General features: G+C 40.1%; 2 protein-coding genes and 1 pseudogene across 2 annotated transcripts; all 3 read left to right on the top strand.

The window, feature by feature from the left end:
- Positions 1-929: 929 nt before the first annotated feature.
- LOC118397876 (trace amine-associated receptor 1-like) lies at positions 930-3795 on the top strand. The gene is made up of 2 exons (XM_052471059.1): positions 930-2362; positions 2470-3795. Exon 2 carries the CDS (start codon positions 2489-2491, stop codon positions 3524-3526), a length of 1038 nt encoding a protein of 345 aa, XP_052327019.1. The 5' UTR covers positions 930-2362; positions 2470-2488; the 3' UTR covers positions 3527-3795.
- Positions 3578-5238, top strand: LOC127909062 (trace amine-associated receptor 13c-like; annotated as a pseudogene).
- Positions 5239-9064: 3826 nt separating this feature from the next.
- Positions 9065-11221, top strand: LOC118397816 (trace amine-associated receptor 13c-like). Its single transcript, XM_052471787.1, has one exon. The coding sequence runs from the start codon at positions 9101-9103 to the stop codon at positions 10133-10135; it is 1035 nt and encodes a 344-aa protein (XP_052327747.1). The 5' UTR covers positions 9065-9100; the 3' UTR covers positions 10136-11221.
- The last annotated feature ends 9946 nt before the right edge of the window (positions 11222-21167 follow it).

The raw sequence follows: 21167 nt of genomic DNA on the forward strand, positions 1-21167 counted from the left end.
TAGAAACATTTCTTAATGGCCCAATGCAGCCATTTTTATCTCTGTTTGATGGGGTTGAGTTTTGGCCTGCCTGGTTACATCACCAAATTAGTTAATAGTCAATCATTAGTTATTAGTTAACCAATACGAGAGTTCCAAACCTCTCTGCCAATAACAGCGAGCCTTCAGTTTTCTCCTCCCCACTCAGACCACTCCCAGATAGTCCTAGAAATAATCTTGATTGAGAAAATGCTCTTCGGTAAAAAGTTATTTTTGACCATTTTAATTTAAATCAATCACAGTAATGTACATCATTGTTACCCAGAAATATTTTACATTGAGATAAAAAATGGCTGCATTGAACCTTTTAGTGTCACTCCACAATGATACAATAGTTTGCAATACAAAAAAACAACAACACTCAAATATAGTTTTGAGACACTAAAAACAGTCAGTAGTCATGGTACAGTATTTCCCTTGGCATCATCTATAATGCATTACATTATGCATATTTTATCACAAGGTCCATACATCTGTAATGGTATGAATATCACCTTATTAATGCACACATGTTTTCACAATCTCATCTATAGACAACATATTTCCTGCTGCTTGAGCTGCGAAACAATGAATCAGAATCTGGAATTTAATTATTTTGTACACAAAGCAAAGTCACACATGTTTGTTTTTTTAACTGAAAACTTGTTACAGATTAACCAAAAACACAAGAATGTATAATACAGTATATTAAAATGTAGGTACATTTACAGCACATGCTCAATTATCCATCTTGAAAATCTTCATATTATTTTAAACAGATTGTATTTGTTGAAGTAAAATCTCTGCTTATATCATATAGTCCAATGACGAAGGTTAAATAGATACTTTTGGATTTTGGCAATTAGGCACTTTAATAACAGAGTGAGTTTAAATTGTGGATACCATTTTTATGTATCTGTGTCCAGTATGAATGAAATTAGAGGTAGGTTCGTGAGCCAATGCTAACTAGGGTTAGGGTTAGGGTTAGGCTAGACAAGAAGCTAGGGTCAGGGGTTCTGCTCAATTTAATTTCAATTAAATTGAAGAGGGGCTACATTTCTACAGCCCTAGTGGCAGGGGCTCAGCTTTGTTGTTTTTTCAAATTCGACATTGCCTCTTTGTTGCATGATCAGAACCTAATCAAAATGACTATAAACTGCCAAACATGACATGACCACAATTGTTTATCAACACGTTCTGAGTGGCGAGACACCTGTGGGAATGGCATCATCATTAAAGGAGAAGTAAGATTATAGGTGCTAACAGGGCCCTCTGGTACGTGTATTAGTTCTCCTATTTACCAGAATCCTTACTTTGACAGAAGACTCATCTGAAAGCCGTGGCATAAAGTGGTTGCCATGACACAGGTCATAGAGGTCACATACTACCTCTGTTGCTCAATTGTCATTTGGTCATGGTCATGCAGTATAAAGTACACTTATTCATTCTTGAAGAATTAGATGTGTTATCTTTGCTTACGCTTGATTGCCATCTTGGCAGATTATGATGCACAATCCTGCATTGTTACAATATCTGTTGCCAACTGAATCACGTGGACTCATCAGACGCAGTGAACAACATAGAGTAGGAGTCTCCACAGAATAAAACCATGATTTCATTGGCTGTGGAGCAGACAGAATACTAAACAGTTCCAAAATGTTGTTGTGATCATTTTTGGGGCGTCCCTTTAGCAGCATCCGTCTGTTTATATAATACTCAGAGGAAAGTCTAGGTGCTCGTAGAGCCTGAGGCTGAAGGAGGGGGTACATGGTTTGCTGACTATGATTAGGTGAGATTAAACTTTTCATATGCATGATCTATATTACACACCATCATTTCATAACCAATTGTTCAACAAGTCAACATGACGACAGTGTTGACTTGTCTCTTTGTTTCCCTCAGCTGAAAGGATCCTGACCAGAGCTCAAAATCAACCACCTTTAATTCTTAGTGCTTCCCATAGACAAATACGGATTGAGGTATTGATTGCTGAGAACTAATGAAATACATACACAATATTTGTAGATATTAAGGTGAGTATAGGTTTGAGGTTTTAGTCATACTACTTTTTTGTATTTTCAAAGGAACAAGAATAAGAAAGATGACATTCCAACGTCATTTTACATACATTTACATACTATGAATATATAGTATTTAAGTTTGATAAAAACTGGGTTTATTAAAAGTGTAACTATTTCATGAAGATATGGGATGGGAAGCATTATCAGCAGGATGTGTTGTATTTTCAGAAGCCCAATAATCTGACTCAGAACAACGTTTTGGACCAGCAGTTCGGTGTTCCGTCTGTTACAGTAACACTATTCTTGCAAAACTTTAATTGAAAGTAAGTCCAGTTCATTTTTGCAATCATAAATGTAGATGACTGATGAAAACATGAAAAATGTTGAAAAACACATTTAAAGATGTGATCAAATTGTTCCTTTTCTCTAGGCCTAAAACACCAGGTGGAATGGACTTCTCAAATACTTCGAACCTCAACAGCACTGTGAAATCACAGACTCTTTTCTGCTACGAGTCTTTGAGTGGATCGTGTGTGAGGTTTGCTCGACCCCTGAGCGTTCAGGTTCCGATGTTCACATCGATGGTGTTGGCCATACTGGTGACTGTTATTGGGAACCTTCTGGTCATCACCTCCATTGCACACTTCAAGCAGCTTCAAACCTCCGTAAACCAACTGCTCGTCTCCTTGGCTGTGTGTGACCTCCTTCTGGGAGTGTTTGTAATGCCGTGCAGTGCTGTGCGCTCTGTCCAGGGCTGTTGGTACCTAGGAGGGTTTCTGTGTAAGCTCCACACCAGCACTGATATTATGCTGAGCACATCCTCCATCTTCCATCTATCCTTCATCTCCATTGATCGTTACTTTGCTGTCTGCAGGCCACTGTCGTACAGACTGATCATCACCAATAACACTGTATTGATCATGATCACCACCAGTTGGCTGGTCCCTGCCATTTTTGCTTATGGAATGATCTTCGCTGAGATCAATCTGAAAGGCAAGGAGGATTTCTATGAAACACATGTCAAGTGCGTTGGAGGCTGTCAGGTGTTCTTTAGTCCAGTGGCAGCTTTAGTAGTATCCTCCTTCTGTTTTTACATCCCAGGCATGATTTTGATTTGTATATATTCCAAGATATATTGGGTTGCCAGGGTTCAGGCCAGGTCCATTAAAGATTTATCTCGTCAGTTTAAAGAGGCAGACTCTGGACGTAGAGAGAGACGAGGGGCAAATATTCTGGCAATAGTAGTGGGAGTGTTTCTAATCTGCTGGAGTCCCTTTTCCTTGTGCCTCATCATTGACCCTTTCATACAGTACTCCATCCCCCCGCTGTTGGGGGATACCCTGGTTTGGTTTGGATATTTGAACTCTGCTTTTAACCCTATTGTCTATGCTTTCTTTTACACTTGGTTCAGGAGGGCTTTGAGAATCATCATCAGTGGTCACATCTTTCACAGAGGTTCTTGTAGATTTAGATTGTATTCTGAGTAAAGTTTCAGTTGACATTGTATGATGTGTGTTCAAATAAATCTATGAATTATGATGGGATGTAACATGTGACAGTTATGCAACTAAAAGATAAAGCTTGAGTGAAAATGTAACTGAAGATGCTTTTAACCTGTTTCATATAAAGCTGTTTGCCTGAAATAAATGTGTTTCAATGCCTGTGACACTTGTGCCTGTCACCTTGTTTAATAGTGTTCTTTGTCTCCTCCTAGTGCCGGAACAGTAATTCTGTGACCCACCTGAATTTCTTTGAACTGTTATTTTACCAGGTAGGTTGACTGAGAACACATTCTCATTTACAGCAACAACCTGGGGAAAAGTTACAGGGGAGAGGAGGGGGATGAATGAGCCAATTATAAGCTGGATATGATTAGGTGGCCATGATGGTTTGAGGGCCAGTTTGGGAATTTAGCGAGGACACCGGGGTTAACACCCCTACTCTTACGATAAGTGCCATGGTATCTTTAATGACCTCACAGAGTCAGGACACCCGTTAAACATCCCATCTCTCTTTGACGAACATATCAAGACTGTTTCAAGGACAGCTTTTTTGCAAAAATCAAAAATGGCAAAAATCAGACATTTTCTGTCCAAAAATGATGCATAAAAATGTATCCATGCTTTTGTCACTTCTAGGTTAGACTACTGCAATTCTCTACTTTCCGGCTACCCAGATAAAGCACTAAATAAACTTCAGTTAGTGCTAAATGCGGCAATCCTGACTAGAACCAAAAAATGTGATCGTATTACTCCAGTGCTATTCTCCCTACTATATTCCAAAGCAAATGTTAGAGGACTGGATGAATTCATTGCATCCATATACTGCCTGGGAAGTTGTAATCTTTTCCTTAATGCTTTGTGGGGCGCCCTAGACACATTGATAGCCTTTTTCTTTCCGTGCTCTGTAATGGTGGGTTTGTATACCAAAATATTTTTGGTGGCAAAATAACATCTAAGGAAGATTGAAGACAGCCAAAAGAATTCCAATGAGGGAGGTAGAGGTGTGGTGTCTCAACGGTCAGAGCGGAAAGCAGCTAAAACTTTAGGCATTGTGGTGGGTGTTTTCATCTTTTGCTGGCTGCCTTTCTTTGTTAATTCCATAGTTGATCCATACACAAACTTTAGCACACCACCTATTCTCTTTGAAGTGTTTATCTGGCTGGGTTACTTTAATTCTACTGCAAATCCAATCATCTATGCACTGTTTTATTCATGGTTTCGAAAATGTCTTAATCTCATTGTCACATTGAAAATATTCAATAGAAATTCTTCTTATATAAATGTATTTGCTACTACATGATCTATTGTGAAGCTACATTAATATATTCCAAAACTGTGTGTGAACAGTATGCACTTAACTTTTAAAACCTAAACAATGACGTGGCCACATTGGATAATGTGTTCAAGGAGGCAAATGAAGAGAAGCATTTGACAAAACCCCTTCTGCACATTCTACTGCTGTCAATACTTGCCAGGTCTTTTTGTGAAACTGTGTTTTACTTATAAATCCTTTCGATCTCTTTTATTTACATTTTATTGTATTTTCAATGTAGCATAGTCTACCTTACAATACATTTTCATAAAGAACACAAAATGTATCTTTGGATTTTCTTTTAACTCAATCATCTTTGAATATAATGGCTGGTGTTGAACTAAACTGCAGGTACACGGGTTTGAGCCTGTTTGAAATGTCATATTTTTGTGAAGCAGAGCATAGAGTGGATCATGTGACTGAAAAGCATGACATGCAGATCAGGAAGCAGAGTGCAATATTTGGGGAATTGGAAATTTTCCTATAAATATGTTGCCTGTGAGGTTCTTTTGTTTCACAAGTATTGAGTACTGTGTCTTCAGTGATCTCATTCTACATCCCAGGAGTAGGGATGATTAGCATCTACCTGAAGATTTTCCTTATAGCACAGAGAAAGGCACATTCAATTCATGTTACAACCAATCAGAACTCTGTAGGCAAATCACAGAGAAAGGCCACCAAAACACTTGGTATCATTATGAGGGTATTTCTATCATTCTGGACAGCCTTTTATCTCCAACAGTCTCCAACTGCATTGATCCCTTTATTAGTTACTTTACCCCACCAGTTTTGTCTGTAACATTTATATGGATTGGATATTTGAATTGAACTATGAATCCCATGGTGTATGCATTATTTTACAGGTGGTTCAGGAAGGGGTTGAGAACGATCATTTCTGGAAATATATTTCAAACCTGATGTTCAATATTACAATTGTTCAAATAAATATGTCCATAACCGGTTCACCAAACCAAATAAGTGTGACAAATATTTTCCTTGATGTTAGTCCTTTTTTAAACCATCAGCCACAGGGTTATAGGATTTAAAAGCAATTTAATAACATTTTATTTGAACATGGGGGAAACTGCAGTTGCAAATCCAGCAATATTCACTAATGAGTTACTGTAGCCTCTCCACTCCCATATCTAGTACATACACACACACATACATACATACATACATACATACATACATACATACATACATACATACATACATACATACATACATACATACATACATACATACATACATACATACATACATACATACAGTGGGGCAAAAAAGTATTTAGTCAGCCACCAATTGTGCAAGAGGCCTGTAATTTTCATCATAGGTACACTTCAACTATGACAGACAAAACGAGAAAAAAAATCCAGAAAATCACATTGTAGGATTTTTAATTAATTTATTTGCAAATTATGATGGAAAATAAGTATTTGGTCACCGACAAACAAGCACGATCTCTGGCTCTCACAGACCTGTAACTTCTTCTTTAAGAGGCTCCTCTGTCCTCCACTCGTTACCTGTATTAATGGCACCTGTTTGAACTTGTTATCAGTGTAAAATAGACCTGTCCACAACCTCAAACAGTCACACTCCAAACTCCACTATGGACAAGACCAAAGAGCTGTCAAAGGACACCAGAAAAAAAAATGTAGACCTGCACCAGGCTGGGAAGACTAAATATGCAATAGGTAAGCAGCTTGGTTTGAAGAAATCAACTGTGGGAGCAATTATTAGGAAATGGAAGACATACAAGACCACTGATAATCTCCCTCGATCTGGGGCTCCACGCAAGATCCCACCCGTGGGGTCAAAATGATCACAAGAACGGTGAGCAAAAATCCCAGAACCACACAGGGGGGGTCCTAGTGAATGACCTGCAGAGAGCTAGGACCAAAGTAACAAAGCCTAACATCAGTAACACACTACGCCACCAGGGACTCAAATCCTGCATTGCCAGACGTGTCCCCCTGCTTAAGCCAGTACATGTCCAGGCCCGTCTGAAGTTTGCTAGAGAGCATTTGGATGATCCAGAAGAAGATTGGGAGAATGTCATATGGTCAGATGAAACCAAAATATAACTTTTTGGTAAAAACGCAACTCGTCATGTTTGGAGGACAAAGAATGCTGAGTTGCATCTAAAGAACATCATACCTACTGTGAAGCATGGGGGTGGAAACATCATGCTTTGGGGCTGTTTTTCTGCAAAGGGAGCAGGACGACTGATCCGTGTAAAGGAAAGAATGAATGGGGCCATGTATCGTGAGATTTTGAGTGAAAACCACCTTCCATCAGCAAGGGCATTGAAGATTAAATGTGGCTGGGTCTTTCAGCATGACAATGATCCCAAACACACCGCCCGGGCAACGAAGGAGTGGCTTCGTAAGAAGCATTTCAAGGTCCAGGAGTGGCCTAGCCAGTCTCCAGATCTCAACCCCATAGAAAATCTTTGGAGGGAGTTGAAAGTCCGTGTTGCCCAGCAACAGCCCCAAAACATCACTGCTCTAGAGGAGATCTGCATGGAGGATTGGGCCAAAATACCAGCAACAGTGTGTGAAAACCTTGTGATGACTTACAGAAAACGTTTGACCTCTGTCACTGCCAACAAAGGGTATATCAAATAAATTCATTAAAAATCCTACAATGTGAGTTTCTGGATTTTTTTTCTTCTCATTTTGTCTGTCATAGTTGTAGTGTACCTATGATGAAAATTACAGGCCTCTCTCATCATTTTAAGTTGGAGAACTTGCACAATTGGTGGCTGAATAACTACTTTTTGCCCCACTGTACATAAATACATAGTTTATTCAGAAAGTATTCAGACCCCCCCCCCCACACTTTTTCCAAATGTTGTTACATTTCAGTCTTATTCTACAATAGATGTTTTTTAAATCCTCATCATCTACACACAATTCTCCATAATGAAAAAGCAAAAACAAGTTTCAGAACTGTTTGCTAATTTAGGCAAAATAAAAACAGAAATAGCTTATTTACATAAGTATTCATACCCTTTGCTATGAGACTCGAAATTGAGCTCATGTGCATCCTGTTTCCATTGATCATCATTGAGATGTTTCTATGGCTAGATTGGAGTCCACCTGTGGTAAATTCAATTGATTGGACATGATTTGGAAAGGCACACACCTGTCTATACAAGGTCCCACGGTTGACAGTGGATGTCAGAGCAAAAACCAAGCCATGAGGTCGAAGGAATTGTCCGTAGAGCTCTGAGACAGGTTTATGTCGATGCACAGATCTGGGGAAGGGTACCAAAACATTACTGTAGCATTTAAGATCCCCAAGAACACAGTGGCCTCCATCGTTCTTAAAGGGAGAACGTTTGGAACCATCAAGACTCTTCCTAGAGCTGAGCAATTGGGGGAGAAGGGCCTTGGTTCAGGAGGGCTTTGAGAATCATCATCAGTGGTCACATCTTTCACAGAGGTTCTTGTAGATTTAGATTGTATTCTGAGTAAAGTTTCAGTTGACATTGTATGATGTGTGTTCAAATAAATATATGAATTATGATGGGATGTAACATGTGACAGTTATGCAACTCAAAGTTATAAAGCTTGAGTGAAAATGTAACAGAAGCTACTTTTAAGCTGTTTCAAATAAAGCTACTTGCTTGAAACAAATGTGTTTGTCATGCCTGTGCCTGTCACCTTGTTGAATAGTGTTCTTTGTCTCCCCCTCGTGCCTATTGCTGGAACAGTAAGTCTGTGTAGTGTGGCCCAAATGAACTTAGAGCTCATTTTTATTTATTTTTTATTTTTTATTTTACCTTTATTTAACTAGGCAAGTCAGTTAAGAACAAATTCTTATTTTCAATGCCGGCCTAGGAACAGTGGGTTAACTGCCTGTTCAGGGGCAGAACGACAGATTTGTACCTTGTCAGCTCGGGCATTTGAACTGGCAACCTTCCGGTCACTAGTCCAACGCTCTAACCACTAGGCTACCCTGCCGCCCCAAATGACATCATTATCTTAGAACACTATCATACTGTTGGGGTACATTACTTGAACATACACATATAATATAAACAGATGTAAATCATGTAACCTATTATAACTGGCTGGTAGCTGGGAAAGGGGTGTGCCCAAAATATGTCCAATAGGGTATATAAACACTGTCATTCTTCTAAGAAGACTGTGCTGAATTCAGCACCACTCACACACCTGCACCTGTGACTACAGTAGCAAGTGATCAGCTCTAACTTGAATGTCTTTTTGTTTTTGGCAATGGATATCTCATCTCATCAACATCTGGATCCAAAGTTTTTCTGTTATCCAGAATCAAATGCCTCCTGCACCAGAGAAATTTTCAGTGAAGGAGTTCAAATTGCTTTATATATTTTTTTTGTTTCAGGTATGCTGGTCACTATTCTAGGGAACGGTGTGGTCATTATCTCCATTGCTCACATAAAACAGCTCCACACGCCAACTAACATGCTTATAATGTCTTTGGCATTTGCAGACCTGCTGCTTGGAGTAACTGTGATGCCTTTTAGTACAATGAGGGCTGTGGAGGGCTGCTGGTACTTTGGAGATGCTTTTTGTTTGCTGCATTCTAGTTTTGATATGTTCCTCACATCTGTTTCAATTTTCCACCTGGTATTCATAGCCATAGATCGATATGAGGCTGTGTGCAGTCCACTTCGCTATTCCACCAAGATTACTATACCAATTGCATGGCTCATGGTTTTTGCCAGTTGGGCCGTTGCTGCATTGTACTCCTATGGCCTACTATATTCCAAAGCAAATGTTAGAGGACTGGATGAATTCATTGCATCCATATACTGCCTGGGAAGTTGTAATCTTTTCCTTAATGCTTTGTGGGGCGCCCTAGACACATTGATAGCCTTTTTCTTTCCGTGCTCTGTAATGGTGGGTTTGTATACCAAAATATTTTTGGTGGCAAAAGAACATCTAAGGAAGATTGAAGACAGCCAAAAGAATTCAAATGAGGGAGGTAGAGGTGTGGTGTCTCAACGGTCAGAGCGGAAAGCAGCTAAAACTTTAGGCATTGTGGTGGGTGTTTTCATCTTTTGCTGGCTGCCTTTCTTTGTTAATTCCATAGTTGATCCATACACAAACTTTAGCACACCACCTATTCTCTTTGAAGTGTTTATCTGGCTGGGTTACTTTAATTCTACTGCAAATCCAATCATCTATGCACTGTTTTATCCATGGTTTCGAAAATGTCTTAATCTCATTGTCACATTGAAAATATTCAATAGAAATTCTTCTTATATAAATGTATTTGCTACTACATGATCTATTGTAAAGCTACATTAATATATTCCAAAACTGTGTGTGAACAGTATGCACTTAACTTTTAAAACCTAAACAATGACGTGGCCACATTGGATAATGTGTTCAAGGAGGCAAATGAAGAGAAGCATTTGACAAAACCTCTTCTGCACATTCTACTGCTGTCAATACTTGCCAGGTCTTTTTGTGAAACTGTGTTTTACTTATAAATCCTTTCGATCTCTTTTATTTACATTTTATTGTATTTTCAATGTAGCATAGTCTACCTTACAATACATTTTCATAAAGAACACAAAATGTATCTTTGGATTTTCTTTTAACTCAATCATCTTTGAATATAATGGCTGGTGTTGAACTAAACTGCAGGTACACGGGTTTGAGCCTGTTTGAAATGTCATATTTTTGTAAAGCAGAGCATAGAGTGGATCATGTGACTGAAAAGCATGACACGCAGATCAGGAAGCAGAGTGCAATATTTGGGGAATTGGAAATGTTCCTATAAATATGTTGCCTGTGAGGTTATTTTGTTTCAGAAGTATTGAGTACTGTGTCTTCAGTGATCTCATTCTACATCCCAGGAGTAGGGATGATTAGCATCTACCTAAAAAATGTCCTTGAAGCACAGAGAAAGGCACATTCAATTCATGGTACAACCAATCAGAACTCTGTAGGCAAATCACAGAGAAAGGCCACCAAAACACTTGGTATCATTATGAGGGTATTTCTATCATTCTGGACAGCCTTTTATCTCCAACAGTCTCCAACTGCATTGATCCCTTTATTAGTTACTTTACCCCACCAGTTTTGTCTGTAACATTTATATGGATTGGATATTTGAATTGAACTATGAATCCCATGGTGTATGCATTATTTTACAGGTGGTTCAGGAAGGGGTTGAGAACGATCATTTCTGGAAATATATTTCAAACCTGATGTTCAATATTACAATTGTTCAAATAAATATGTCCATAACCGGTTCACCAAACCAAATAAGTGTGACAAATATTTTCCTTGATGTTAGTCCTTTTTTAAACCATCAGCCACAGGGTTATAGGATTCAAAAGCAATTTAATAACATTTTATTTGAACATGGGGGAGACTGCAGTTGACCTATCCACTGCAAATCCAGCAATATTCACTAATGAGTTACTGTAGCCTCTCCACTCCCATATCTAGTACATACATACACACACACACATACATACATACATACATACATACATACATACATACATACATACATACATACATACATACATACATACATACATACATACATACATACATACATACATACATACATACATACATACATACATACATACATACATACATACATGCATAGTGTATTCAGAAAGTATTCAGACCCCCCCACACTTTTTCCAAATGTTGTTACATTACAGTCTTATTCTACAATGGATTTTTTTTTTATCCTCATCATCTACACACAATTCTCCATAATGAAAAAGTGAAAACAGGTTTCAGAACTGTTTGCTAATTTAAACAAAATAAAAAAACAGAAATAGCTTATTTACATAAGTATTCAGACCCTTTGCTATGAGACTCGAAATTGAGCTCATGTGCATCCTGTTTCCATTGATCATCATTGAGATGTTTCTACGGCTTGATTGGAGTCCACCTGTGGTAATTTAAATTTATTGGACATGATTTGGAAAGGTACACACCTGTCTATATAAGGTCCCACAGTTGACAGTGGATGTCAGAGCAAAAACCAAGCCATGAGGTCGAAGGATTTGTCCATAGAGCTCTGAGACAGGATTGTGTCGAGGCACAGACCTGTAGCATTGAAGGTCCCCAAGAACACAGTGGCCTCCATCTTTCTTAAAGGGAGGAGGTTTGGAGTTTAGAACAAGGCTCTTCCTAGAGCTGAGCAATTGGGGGAGAAGGGCCTTGGTCAGGGAGGTGACCAAGAAGCTGATGGTCACTTTGACAGAGCTCCTCTGTGGAGATGGGAGATGGGAGAATCTTCCAGAAGGACAACCATCTCTGCAGCATTCCACCAATCAGGCCTTTATGGTGGAGTGGCCAGGCGCAAGCCACTCCTCAGTAAAAACCAAATGACAGCCGGCTTGGAGTTCGCCTAAAGGCACCTAAAGGACTCAGAGACCATGAGAAACAAGGTTCTCTGGTCTGATGAAACCAAGATTGAACTCTTTGGCCTGAATGCCAAGCGTAACATCTGGAGCAAACCAGGCACAGCTCATCACCTGGCCAATACCATCCTTACGGTGAAGCATGGTGGTGGCAGCACCATGCTGTGGGGATGTTTTTCTGCAGCAGGGACCGGGAGATTGGTCAGGATTGAGGAAAAGAGGAACACAGAAAAGTACAGAGATCCTTGATGAAAACCTGCTCCATAGCACTCAGGACCTCAGACTAGGATGAAGGTTCACCATCCAACTGGACAACGACTCTAAGCACACAGCCAAGGCAATGCACGAATGACTTCGGGAGAAGTCTCTGAATGTCCTTGAGGGGCCCAGCCAGAGCCCGGACTTGAACCCGATTGAACGTCTCTGGAGAAACTTGAAAATAGCTGTGCACCAACGCTCCCCATCCAACCTGACAGAGCTTGAGAGGACCTACAGAGAAGAATGGGAGAAACTCCCCAAATACAGGTGTGCCAACTTCGTAGCGTTATACTCAAGAAGACTCAAGGCTGTAATCGCTGTCAAAGGTGATTTAACAACGTACTGAGTAAAGGGTGTGAATATTTATGTAAATGTAATATTTCAGTTGTTTTTTGTTTTTTGGGACAGAACATTCTCAAAAACTCTTTTTGCTTTGTCATTGTGGGGTATTGTGTGTAGATTGATGACGGGAAAAAAATGATGTTATCCATTTTGAAATAAGGCTTTAGCATGACAAAATGTGGAAAAGTCAAGGGGTCTGAATACTTTCCAAGTGCACTGTACATAACTGGGAGCAGCAGCCACTGGTGGACTGTTATCAAAAGTTGGCCCAGGCATTTCTAATACACTGGCCCATTCTTTTCCTCCAAGCCCCCCACACTGGCCAATCATTTTCCAATGGACCAGTCCATTTGGCATTTGACTAAAACTTTCAGCTAGTACTGACTTTGGTTATAATAATATTATTTTCACCACAGTCATCTCTCTGTGTGTGTTTGTTAACTTTGTGTTCCTGGGTATTCGTCAGTCTGTTTTCAGACAGAGGGCAGCTGATATTTGGCTCAAAGCCCAAGGCTGTTAGGTCATTGAAGTTCTGATTATACAATACATTCACAGTTGTATATGACATTGAGCTTTATACACTGTTGCATTTAAATGTCATGCTGTGTAAAAATAAATAGTCATGCTTTGTTAAATTAAATAGTCATGTTGCAATAAACTAAATAGTATCCATGGTAAACTAAATAGTCATCTGTGTTAAACTAAATAGTCATCTGTGTTAAACAAAATAGTAATGCTGTGTTAAATTAAATTAGGAGATCATATAGGGGCGGTTTATGAACACAGATTAAGTCTAGGCCTATCCCAGGATTATACTGGATTTAATGAATACTGTAAAGATAATTTGACCTAAACTATTCCTGGACTTTGGTTAATATTCTTCATTTACATTTTTTGTTTTATCACAGACCATATTCTGTAATCCAAGGTTAAAGGGGCAATGTGGGATTTTCATGAAATCCCATTTTTTGTTTAAGGTTTATAAACCATAATTAAACATACACCTGGATTTATTTAATCTGGGTCTGTGAAACTGTCCAATAATGTAGGATAGAATGTGATAATTATACTTTCTCTTTTACAAATGAGTCACATATACATGCTGTTCTGTTTTTGGTTCATGTCTCTACATTGGGATTTCCATCTGTATCTGAGATCCAGCAGTACGTTTGATCACATTTTATACCTCAGATGTTTGATATTCCTGTTTGTTTTCCCATCCTTAACCTTCTTCAATTGACTATATAATATGAGCAGAGATTTTTATTCAATAAATATAATCTGCCTAAAATAATATGAAGATTTTCAAGATGGATAACTGTGCATGTTCTTGCTGTAAATGGACTTACAGTATGTACTGTATTATTCATGATTGTTATTTTGGTTCATCTGTATCCTTCTGTAATCTTTAATATGTTTTAATGTGTTTGACTATGCTTTGTGTAGTGAATAAATAAATAATATTTCAGTTTGTGATTCATGACTAATCATCCCTAGCATCCAATTGGCTCATTCATCCCCTCGCCTACCCCTTGTAACTATTCCCCAGGCCGTTGTTGTAAAAAATAATATGTTCTCAGTCAATTTAAATGGTGAAATAAGGGTTAAATAAATAAAACTGTTTTGCAACTCAAGCAGCAGGAATTATGTTGTCACCCTGCACAAACATAAATAACCCGAGTATGTCATAATATCTGCTAAACTGTACAGTAAAGCAAGAAAAACAATCAAGCTTCCCAAAAAATTGTTAAAATAGCCCATGTTAAGATATGTAGCTTTAAGAAACAAGGTTCATGAAATCAATAATATGCTAGGTACATTCATATTCTGGCAATCTCTGAAACTCACTTAGATAATACCTTTGATGATACAGTGGTAGCAATACATGGTTATAACATCTACAGAAAATACAGAAATGCCAATGGTGGAGGTGTGTCTGTTTATATTCAGAACCACATTTCTGTAAAGCTTAGGGAGGATCTCATGTTAAACACTGTTGAAGTAATATGGCTAAAGCCCATTCTGGTGGGAAGCTGCTATAGACCACCAAGTGCTAACAGTCAGAATCTAGATAACATGTGTGAAATGCTTGATAATGTATGTGATATCAACAGAGGGGTATATTTTCTGGATAATTTAAATATTGACTGGCTTTCATCAGGCTGCCCACTCAAGAGAAAGTTTGAAACTGTAAAAATGCTGGAAATCTGGTTCAGGTTATCAATCATCCTACCAGGGCAGTTACAGACAGCACAGGAATGAAATCATCAACATGTATTGATCACATGTTTACTAATGCTGCAGAATTTTGTTTGAAAGCAGTATCCAAATCCATTGGATGTAGTGATCACAATATAGTAGCCATATCTAAGAACTAAAGTTCAAAAGGCTGGGCCTAATATAGTGTAGGTCATACAATACGTTTTGTAGTGATTCCTATATGTTGTTGACATTCGTTGGTCCATGGTGTGTAATGAGGAGCAACCAGACACTGCACTTGACAAAGTTATGAAATTGCTTATCCATGCACCCATTAAGAAAATTACTGTAAAAACGGTTAAAGCCCAATGGATTGATGAGGAATTTTAAAATTGTATGGTTAAGAGGGATGAGGCAAAATAAATTACAACTTGGTCTGATTGTACAACCGATTGGCAAACGTACTCCAAATTCAGAAATCATGTGACTAAACTGAATACAAAATAGAAGAAACTACACTATGAAACAAAGATAAATGACAAAGAATTATATATATTTTTAAAGCTTTGTAGCACATGAAATGAAATTATGGGCAATTGAATCAGATGGCTCATTCATCACAAAACCCACTGATATTGCCAACTACTTTGATGTTTTTTTCATTGACAAGATTAGCAAACTTAGGCATGACATGCCAGTGTAACTGATGTGAAATGGCTAGCTAGTTAGCAGTGGTGCGCGTTAATAGCGTTTCAATCGGTGACGTCACTTGCTCTTAGACCTTGAAGTAGTGGTTCCCCTTGCTCTGCAAGGGCCACGGCTTTTGTGGAGCGATGGATAACGATGTTTCGTGGATGACTGTTGTCTGTGTGCAGAGGGTCCCTGGTTCGAGCCTGGGTAGGGGCGAGGGGACGGACTAAAGTTATACTGTTACACCAGCAACAAACGCTGAGACCACACATCCAAGTATATCTGACCAAGTTATGAAAGACAAGCATTGTAATTTTGAAATCTGTAAAGTAAGTGTGGATGAGGTTAATTTTTTGTTGTTGTCTATCAACAATGACAAGCCAACGGGGTCTGATGTATGGAAAATTACTGAGGATATTATTGGACAATATTGACACTCCTATTTGCCTTATCTTCAATTTAAGATTTCTTGGAAGTGAGTGCCCTCAGGCCTGGAGGGAAGCAAAAGTTACACCCCTACCTAAGAATGGCTCAAATAGCCGACCAATCAGCCTGTTACCAACCCTTAGTACATTTTTCGTAAAAATTATGTTTGATACCATGCTATTTTACAGTAAACTAATTGACAACAGACTTTCAGCAAGCTTATATGGAAGGACATTCAACAAGCACAGCACTTACACAAATTACTGATGATTAGCTGAGAGATTGTGGGCGCTGTTTTGTTAGGCTTCAGTACAGCTTTTGACATTATCGATCATAGTCTGTTGCTGGAAAAACGTATGTGTTATGACTTTACACCCCCTGCTATATTGTGGATGAAGAGTTACCTGTCTAACAGGACAGAGAGTGTTCTTTAATGGAAGCATCTCCAACAAAATCCTCTCCAACAGAATCAGGACCCCTTACTTTTTAAAATCCTTACCAATGACATGATACTGGCTTTGAGTAAAGCCAGTGTGTCTATGCATGCGGATGACTCAACACTATACACGTCAGCTACCACAGCAACTGAAATGACTGCAACACATAACAAAGAGCTGCAGTTAGTTTCAGAATGGGTGACAATGAATAAGTTAGTCCTAAATATTTGAAAAAGTAAAAGCATTGTAATAGGAACAAATCATTCACTAAACCCTAAACCTTAACAAAATGTTGTAATTGTCATGACCTGGCCTTAGTTATCTTTGTTTTCTTTATTATTTTGGTTAGGTCAGGATTTATGTGTTTTGCTGGTCTAGGGGTGTTGTGTGTTTATGGGGCTGTTACCTTTCTAGGTAGTTCTGTATGTCTATGGTTGCCTAGATTGGTTCTCAATTAGAGGCAGCTGTCTGTCGTTGTCTCTGATTGGGAACCATATTTAGGCAGCCATGTTCTTTGGGTATTTTGTGGGTGATTGTCTTCTGTCTTTGTGTCATTGCACCAGATAGGACTGTTTTGGTTTTCACATTTTTTGTTTTGTATTTTGTAGTGTTCTAGTTTATCATCTATATTAAAGATGAACACTAACCACGCTGCATTTTGGTCCTCCTCTCCTTCAGCGGAAGAAAACTGTTACAGTAATGAATAATGTGGTATATGAGCAAGTTGAGGAGACTAAACTGCTTGGAGTAACCCTGGATTGTAAACTGTCTTGGTCAAAACATATTGATACTGTACAACAGTAGCTAGGATGGGGAGAAGTCTGTCCATAATAAAGCGCTGCTATGCCTTCTCAACAGCACTATAAACAAGACAGGTCCTACGGGTCCTAGTTTGTCGCACCTGGACTACTGTTCAGTCGTGTGGTCAGGTGTCACAAAGAGGATCTTAAGAAAATTGCAATTGTCTCAGAACAGGGCAGCACGGCTGGCCCTTGGATGTACACAGAGAGCTAATTAATAATATGCATGTCAATCTCTCCTGGCTCAAAGTGGAGGAGAGATTGACTTCACTATTTGTATTTTGAGAGGTATTGACATGTTGAATGAGCCGAGATGAGCGGACACCCATGCATACCCCACAAGATATACCACCAGAGAACTCTTCACAGTCCCCAAGTCCAGAACAGACTATTGGATGCACACAGTATTACGCAGAGCCATGACTACATGGAACTCCACATCAAGTAACTCATGCAAGCACTAACATTTGATTTAAAAAACTGATAAAAGTACACCTTATGGAACAGCGGGGACTGTGAAGCAACACAAACATAGGCACAGACACATGTGTAACAGTATTGCTTCCTTCCCTCTCCTCGCCCCTACCTGGGCTCAAACCAGGGACCATCTGCACACATCAACAACTGCCTCCCACAAAGCATCGTTACCTATCGCTCCACAAAAGCCACAGCCCTTGCAGAGCAAGGGAAACAACTACTTCAAGGTCTCAGAGCAATTTACGTCACCGATTTAAACACTATTGGAGCACACCCCGCTAACTAGCTAGCATTTCACACCAGTTACACTCACCCCTCTTTGACCTCCTCATTTTCCGCAGCAACCAGCGATCCGGGTCAACAGCACCAATGTAACAGTATTGCTTCTTCCCTTCTCCTCGCCCCTACCTGGGCTCGAACCAGAGACCCTCTGCACACATCGACAACTGCCTCCCACGAAGCATCGTTCTATCACTCCATAAAATCAGCAGCCCTTACAGAGCAAGGGAAACTAATTCAAGGTCTCAGAGAGAGTAAAGTCACTGATTGAAACGCTATTAGCGCGCACCCACTAACTAGCCAGCCATTTCACACCAGTTACACATGCATACAAACACACAATTACATATGCACTAAACACACACTTCCACATGGATTTTGTGTTGTAGGTAGTAGAGTAGGGGCCTGAGGGCACACAGGCCCCTACTCTATGTTGTGAAATCTGTTGTGAATGTATTTTAATGTTTTACAAAATGTATAACTGCCTTAGTTTTGCTGAACTCCAGCAAGAGTAGCTAATGGGGATCCATAATACATACAAATGTATAAATTACATGGTAAAAACATGTTTTTCAAATCAAATCAAATTTTTATTTGTCACATACACATGGTTAGCAGATGTTAATGCGAGTGTAGCAAAATGCTTGTGCTTCTAGTTCCGACAATGCAGTAATAACCAACAAGTAATCTAACTAACAATTCGTAAACTACTGTCTTATACACAGTGTAAGGGGATAAAGAATATGTACATAAGGATATATGAATGAGTGATGGTACAGAGCAGCATAGGCAAGATACAGTAGATGGTATCGAGTACAGTATATACATATAAGATGAGTATGTAAACAAAGTGGCATAGTTAAAGTGGCTAGTGATACATGTATTATATAAGAATGCAGTCGATGATATAGAGTACAGTATATACGTATGCATATGAGATGAATAATGTAGGGTAAGTAACATTATATAAGGTAGCATTGTTTAAAGTGGCTAGTGATATATTTACATCATTTCCCATCAATTCCCATTATTAAAGTGGCTGGAGTTGAGTCAGTGTCAGTGTGTTGGCAGTGGCCACTCAATGTTAGTGGTGGCTGTTTAACAGTCTGATGGCCTTGAGATAGAAGCTGTTTTTCAGTCTCTCGGTCCCAGCTTTGATGCACCTGTACTGACCTCGCCTTCTGGATGATAGCGGGGTGAACAGGCAGTGGCTTGGGTGGTTGATGTCCTTGATGATCTTTATGGCCTTCCTGTAACATCGGGTGGTGTGGGTGTCCTGGAGGGCAGGTAGTTTGCCCCCGGTGATGCGTTGTGCAGACCTCACTACCCTCTGGAGAGCCTTACGGTTGAGGGCGGAGCAGTTGCCGTTCCAGGTGGTGATACAGCCCTCCAGGATGCTCTCGATTGTGCATCTGTAGAAGTTTGTGAGTGCTTTTGGTGACAAGCCGAATTTCTTCAGCCTCCTGAGGTTGAAGAGGCGCTGCTGCGCCTTCTTCACGATGCTGTCTGTGTGAGTGGACCAATTCAGTTTGTCTGTGATGTGTATGCCGAGGAACTTAAAACTTGCTACCCTCTCCACTACTGTTCCATCGATGTGGATAGGGGGGTGTTCCCTCTGCTGTTTCCTGAAGTCCACAATCATCTCCTTAGTTTTGTTGACGTTGAGTGTGAGGTTATTTTCCTGACACCACACTCCGAGGGCCCTCACCTCCTCCCTGTAGGCCGTCTCGTCGTTGTTGGTAATCAAGCCTACGTTGTGTCGTCCGCAAACTTGATGATTGAGTTGGAGGCGTGCGTGGCCACGCAGTCGTGGGTGAACAGGGAGTACAGGAGAGGGCTCAGAACGCACCCTTGTGGGGCCCCAGTGTTGAGGATCAGAGGGGAGGAGATGTTGTTACCTACCCTCACCACCTGGGGGCGGCCCGTCAGGAAGTCCAGTATCCAGTTGCACAGGGCGGGGTCGAGACCCAGGGTCTCGAGCTTGATGACGAGCTTGGAGGGTACTATGGTGTTGAATGCCGAGCTGTAGTCGATGAACAGCATTCTCACATAGGTATTCCTCTTGTCCAGATGGGTTAGGGCAGTGTGCAGTGTGGTTGAGATTGCATCGTCTGTGGACCTATTTGGGCGGTAAGCAGATTGGAGTGGGTCTAGGGTGTCAGGTAGGTTGGAGGTGATATGGTCCTTGACTAGTCTCTCAAAGCACTTCATGATGACGGAAGTAAGTGCTACGGGGCGGTGGTCGTTTAGCTCAGTTACCTTAGCTTTCTTGGGAACAGGAACAATCGTGGCCCTCTTGAAGCATGTGGGAACAGCAGACTGGTATAGGGATTGATTGAATATGTCCATAAACACACCGGCCAGCTGGTCTGCGCATGCTCTGAGGGCGCGGCTGGGGATGCCGTCTGGGCCTGCAGCCTTGCGAGGGTTAACACGTTTAAATGTCTTACTCACCTCGGCTGCAGTGAAGGAGAGTCCGCATGTTTTCGTTGCAGGCCGTGTCAGTGGCACTGTATTGTCCTCAAAGCGGGCAAAAAAGTTATTTAGTCTGCCTGGGAGCAAGACATCCTGGTCCGTGACTGGGCTGGATTTCTTCCTGTAGTCCGTGATTGACTGTAGACCCCGCCACATGCCTCTTGTGTCTGAGCCGTTGAATTGAGATTCTACTTTGTCTCTGTACTGACACTTAGCTTGTTTGATAGCCTTGCGGAGGGAATAGCTGCACTGTTTGTATTCGGTCATGTTACCAGACACCTTGCCCTGATTAAAAGCAGTGGTTCGCGCTTTCAGTTTCACCCGAATGCTGCCATCAATCCACGGTTTCTGGTTAGGGAATGTTTTAATCGTTGCTATGGGAACGATTGTTTGCATTTAGGAGATAATGTGTAATGTTTTCAGAGATACTTTTGTTGCAGATTCTACTTAATACTTCACTTGATTTCATTTCATCCGTCTCATAACAATTTACCAACAGAATGTAGGTACATTGTATACCATTCTTATCAGACCTCAG

This window comes from Oncorhynchus keta, chromosome 19, assembly GCF_023373465.1.
Source record: "Oncorhynchus keta strain PuntledgeMale-10-30-2019 chromosome 19, Oket_V2, whole genome shotgun sequence".
NCBI lineage: Eukaryota > Metazoa > Chordata > Actinopteri > Salmoniformes > Salmonidae > Oncorhynchus > Oncorhynchus keta.

Excerpts from the sequence above, each read along its gene's own strand:
- LOC118397876 (XM_052471059.1), top strand. The coding sequence starts at position 2,489 with ATGGACTTCTCAAATACTTCGAACCTCAACAGCACTGTGAAATCACAG.
- LOC118397816 (XM_052471787.1), top strand. The coding sequence starts at position 9,101 with ATGGATATCTCATCTCATCAACATCTGGATCCAAAGTTTTTCTGTTAT.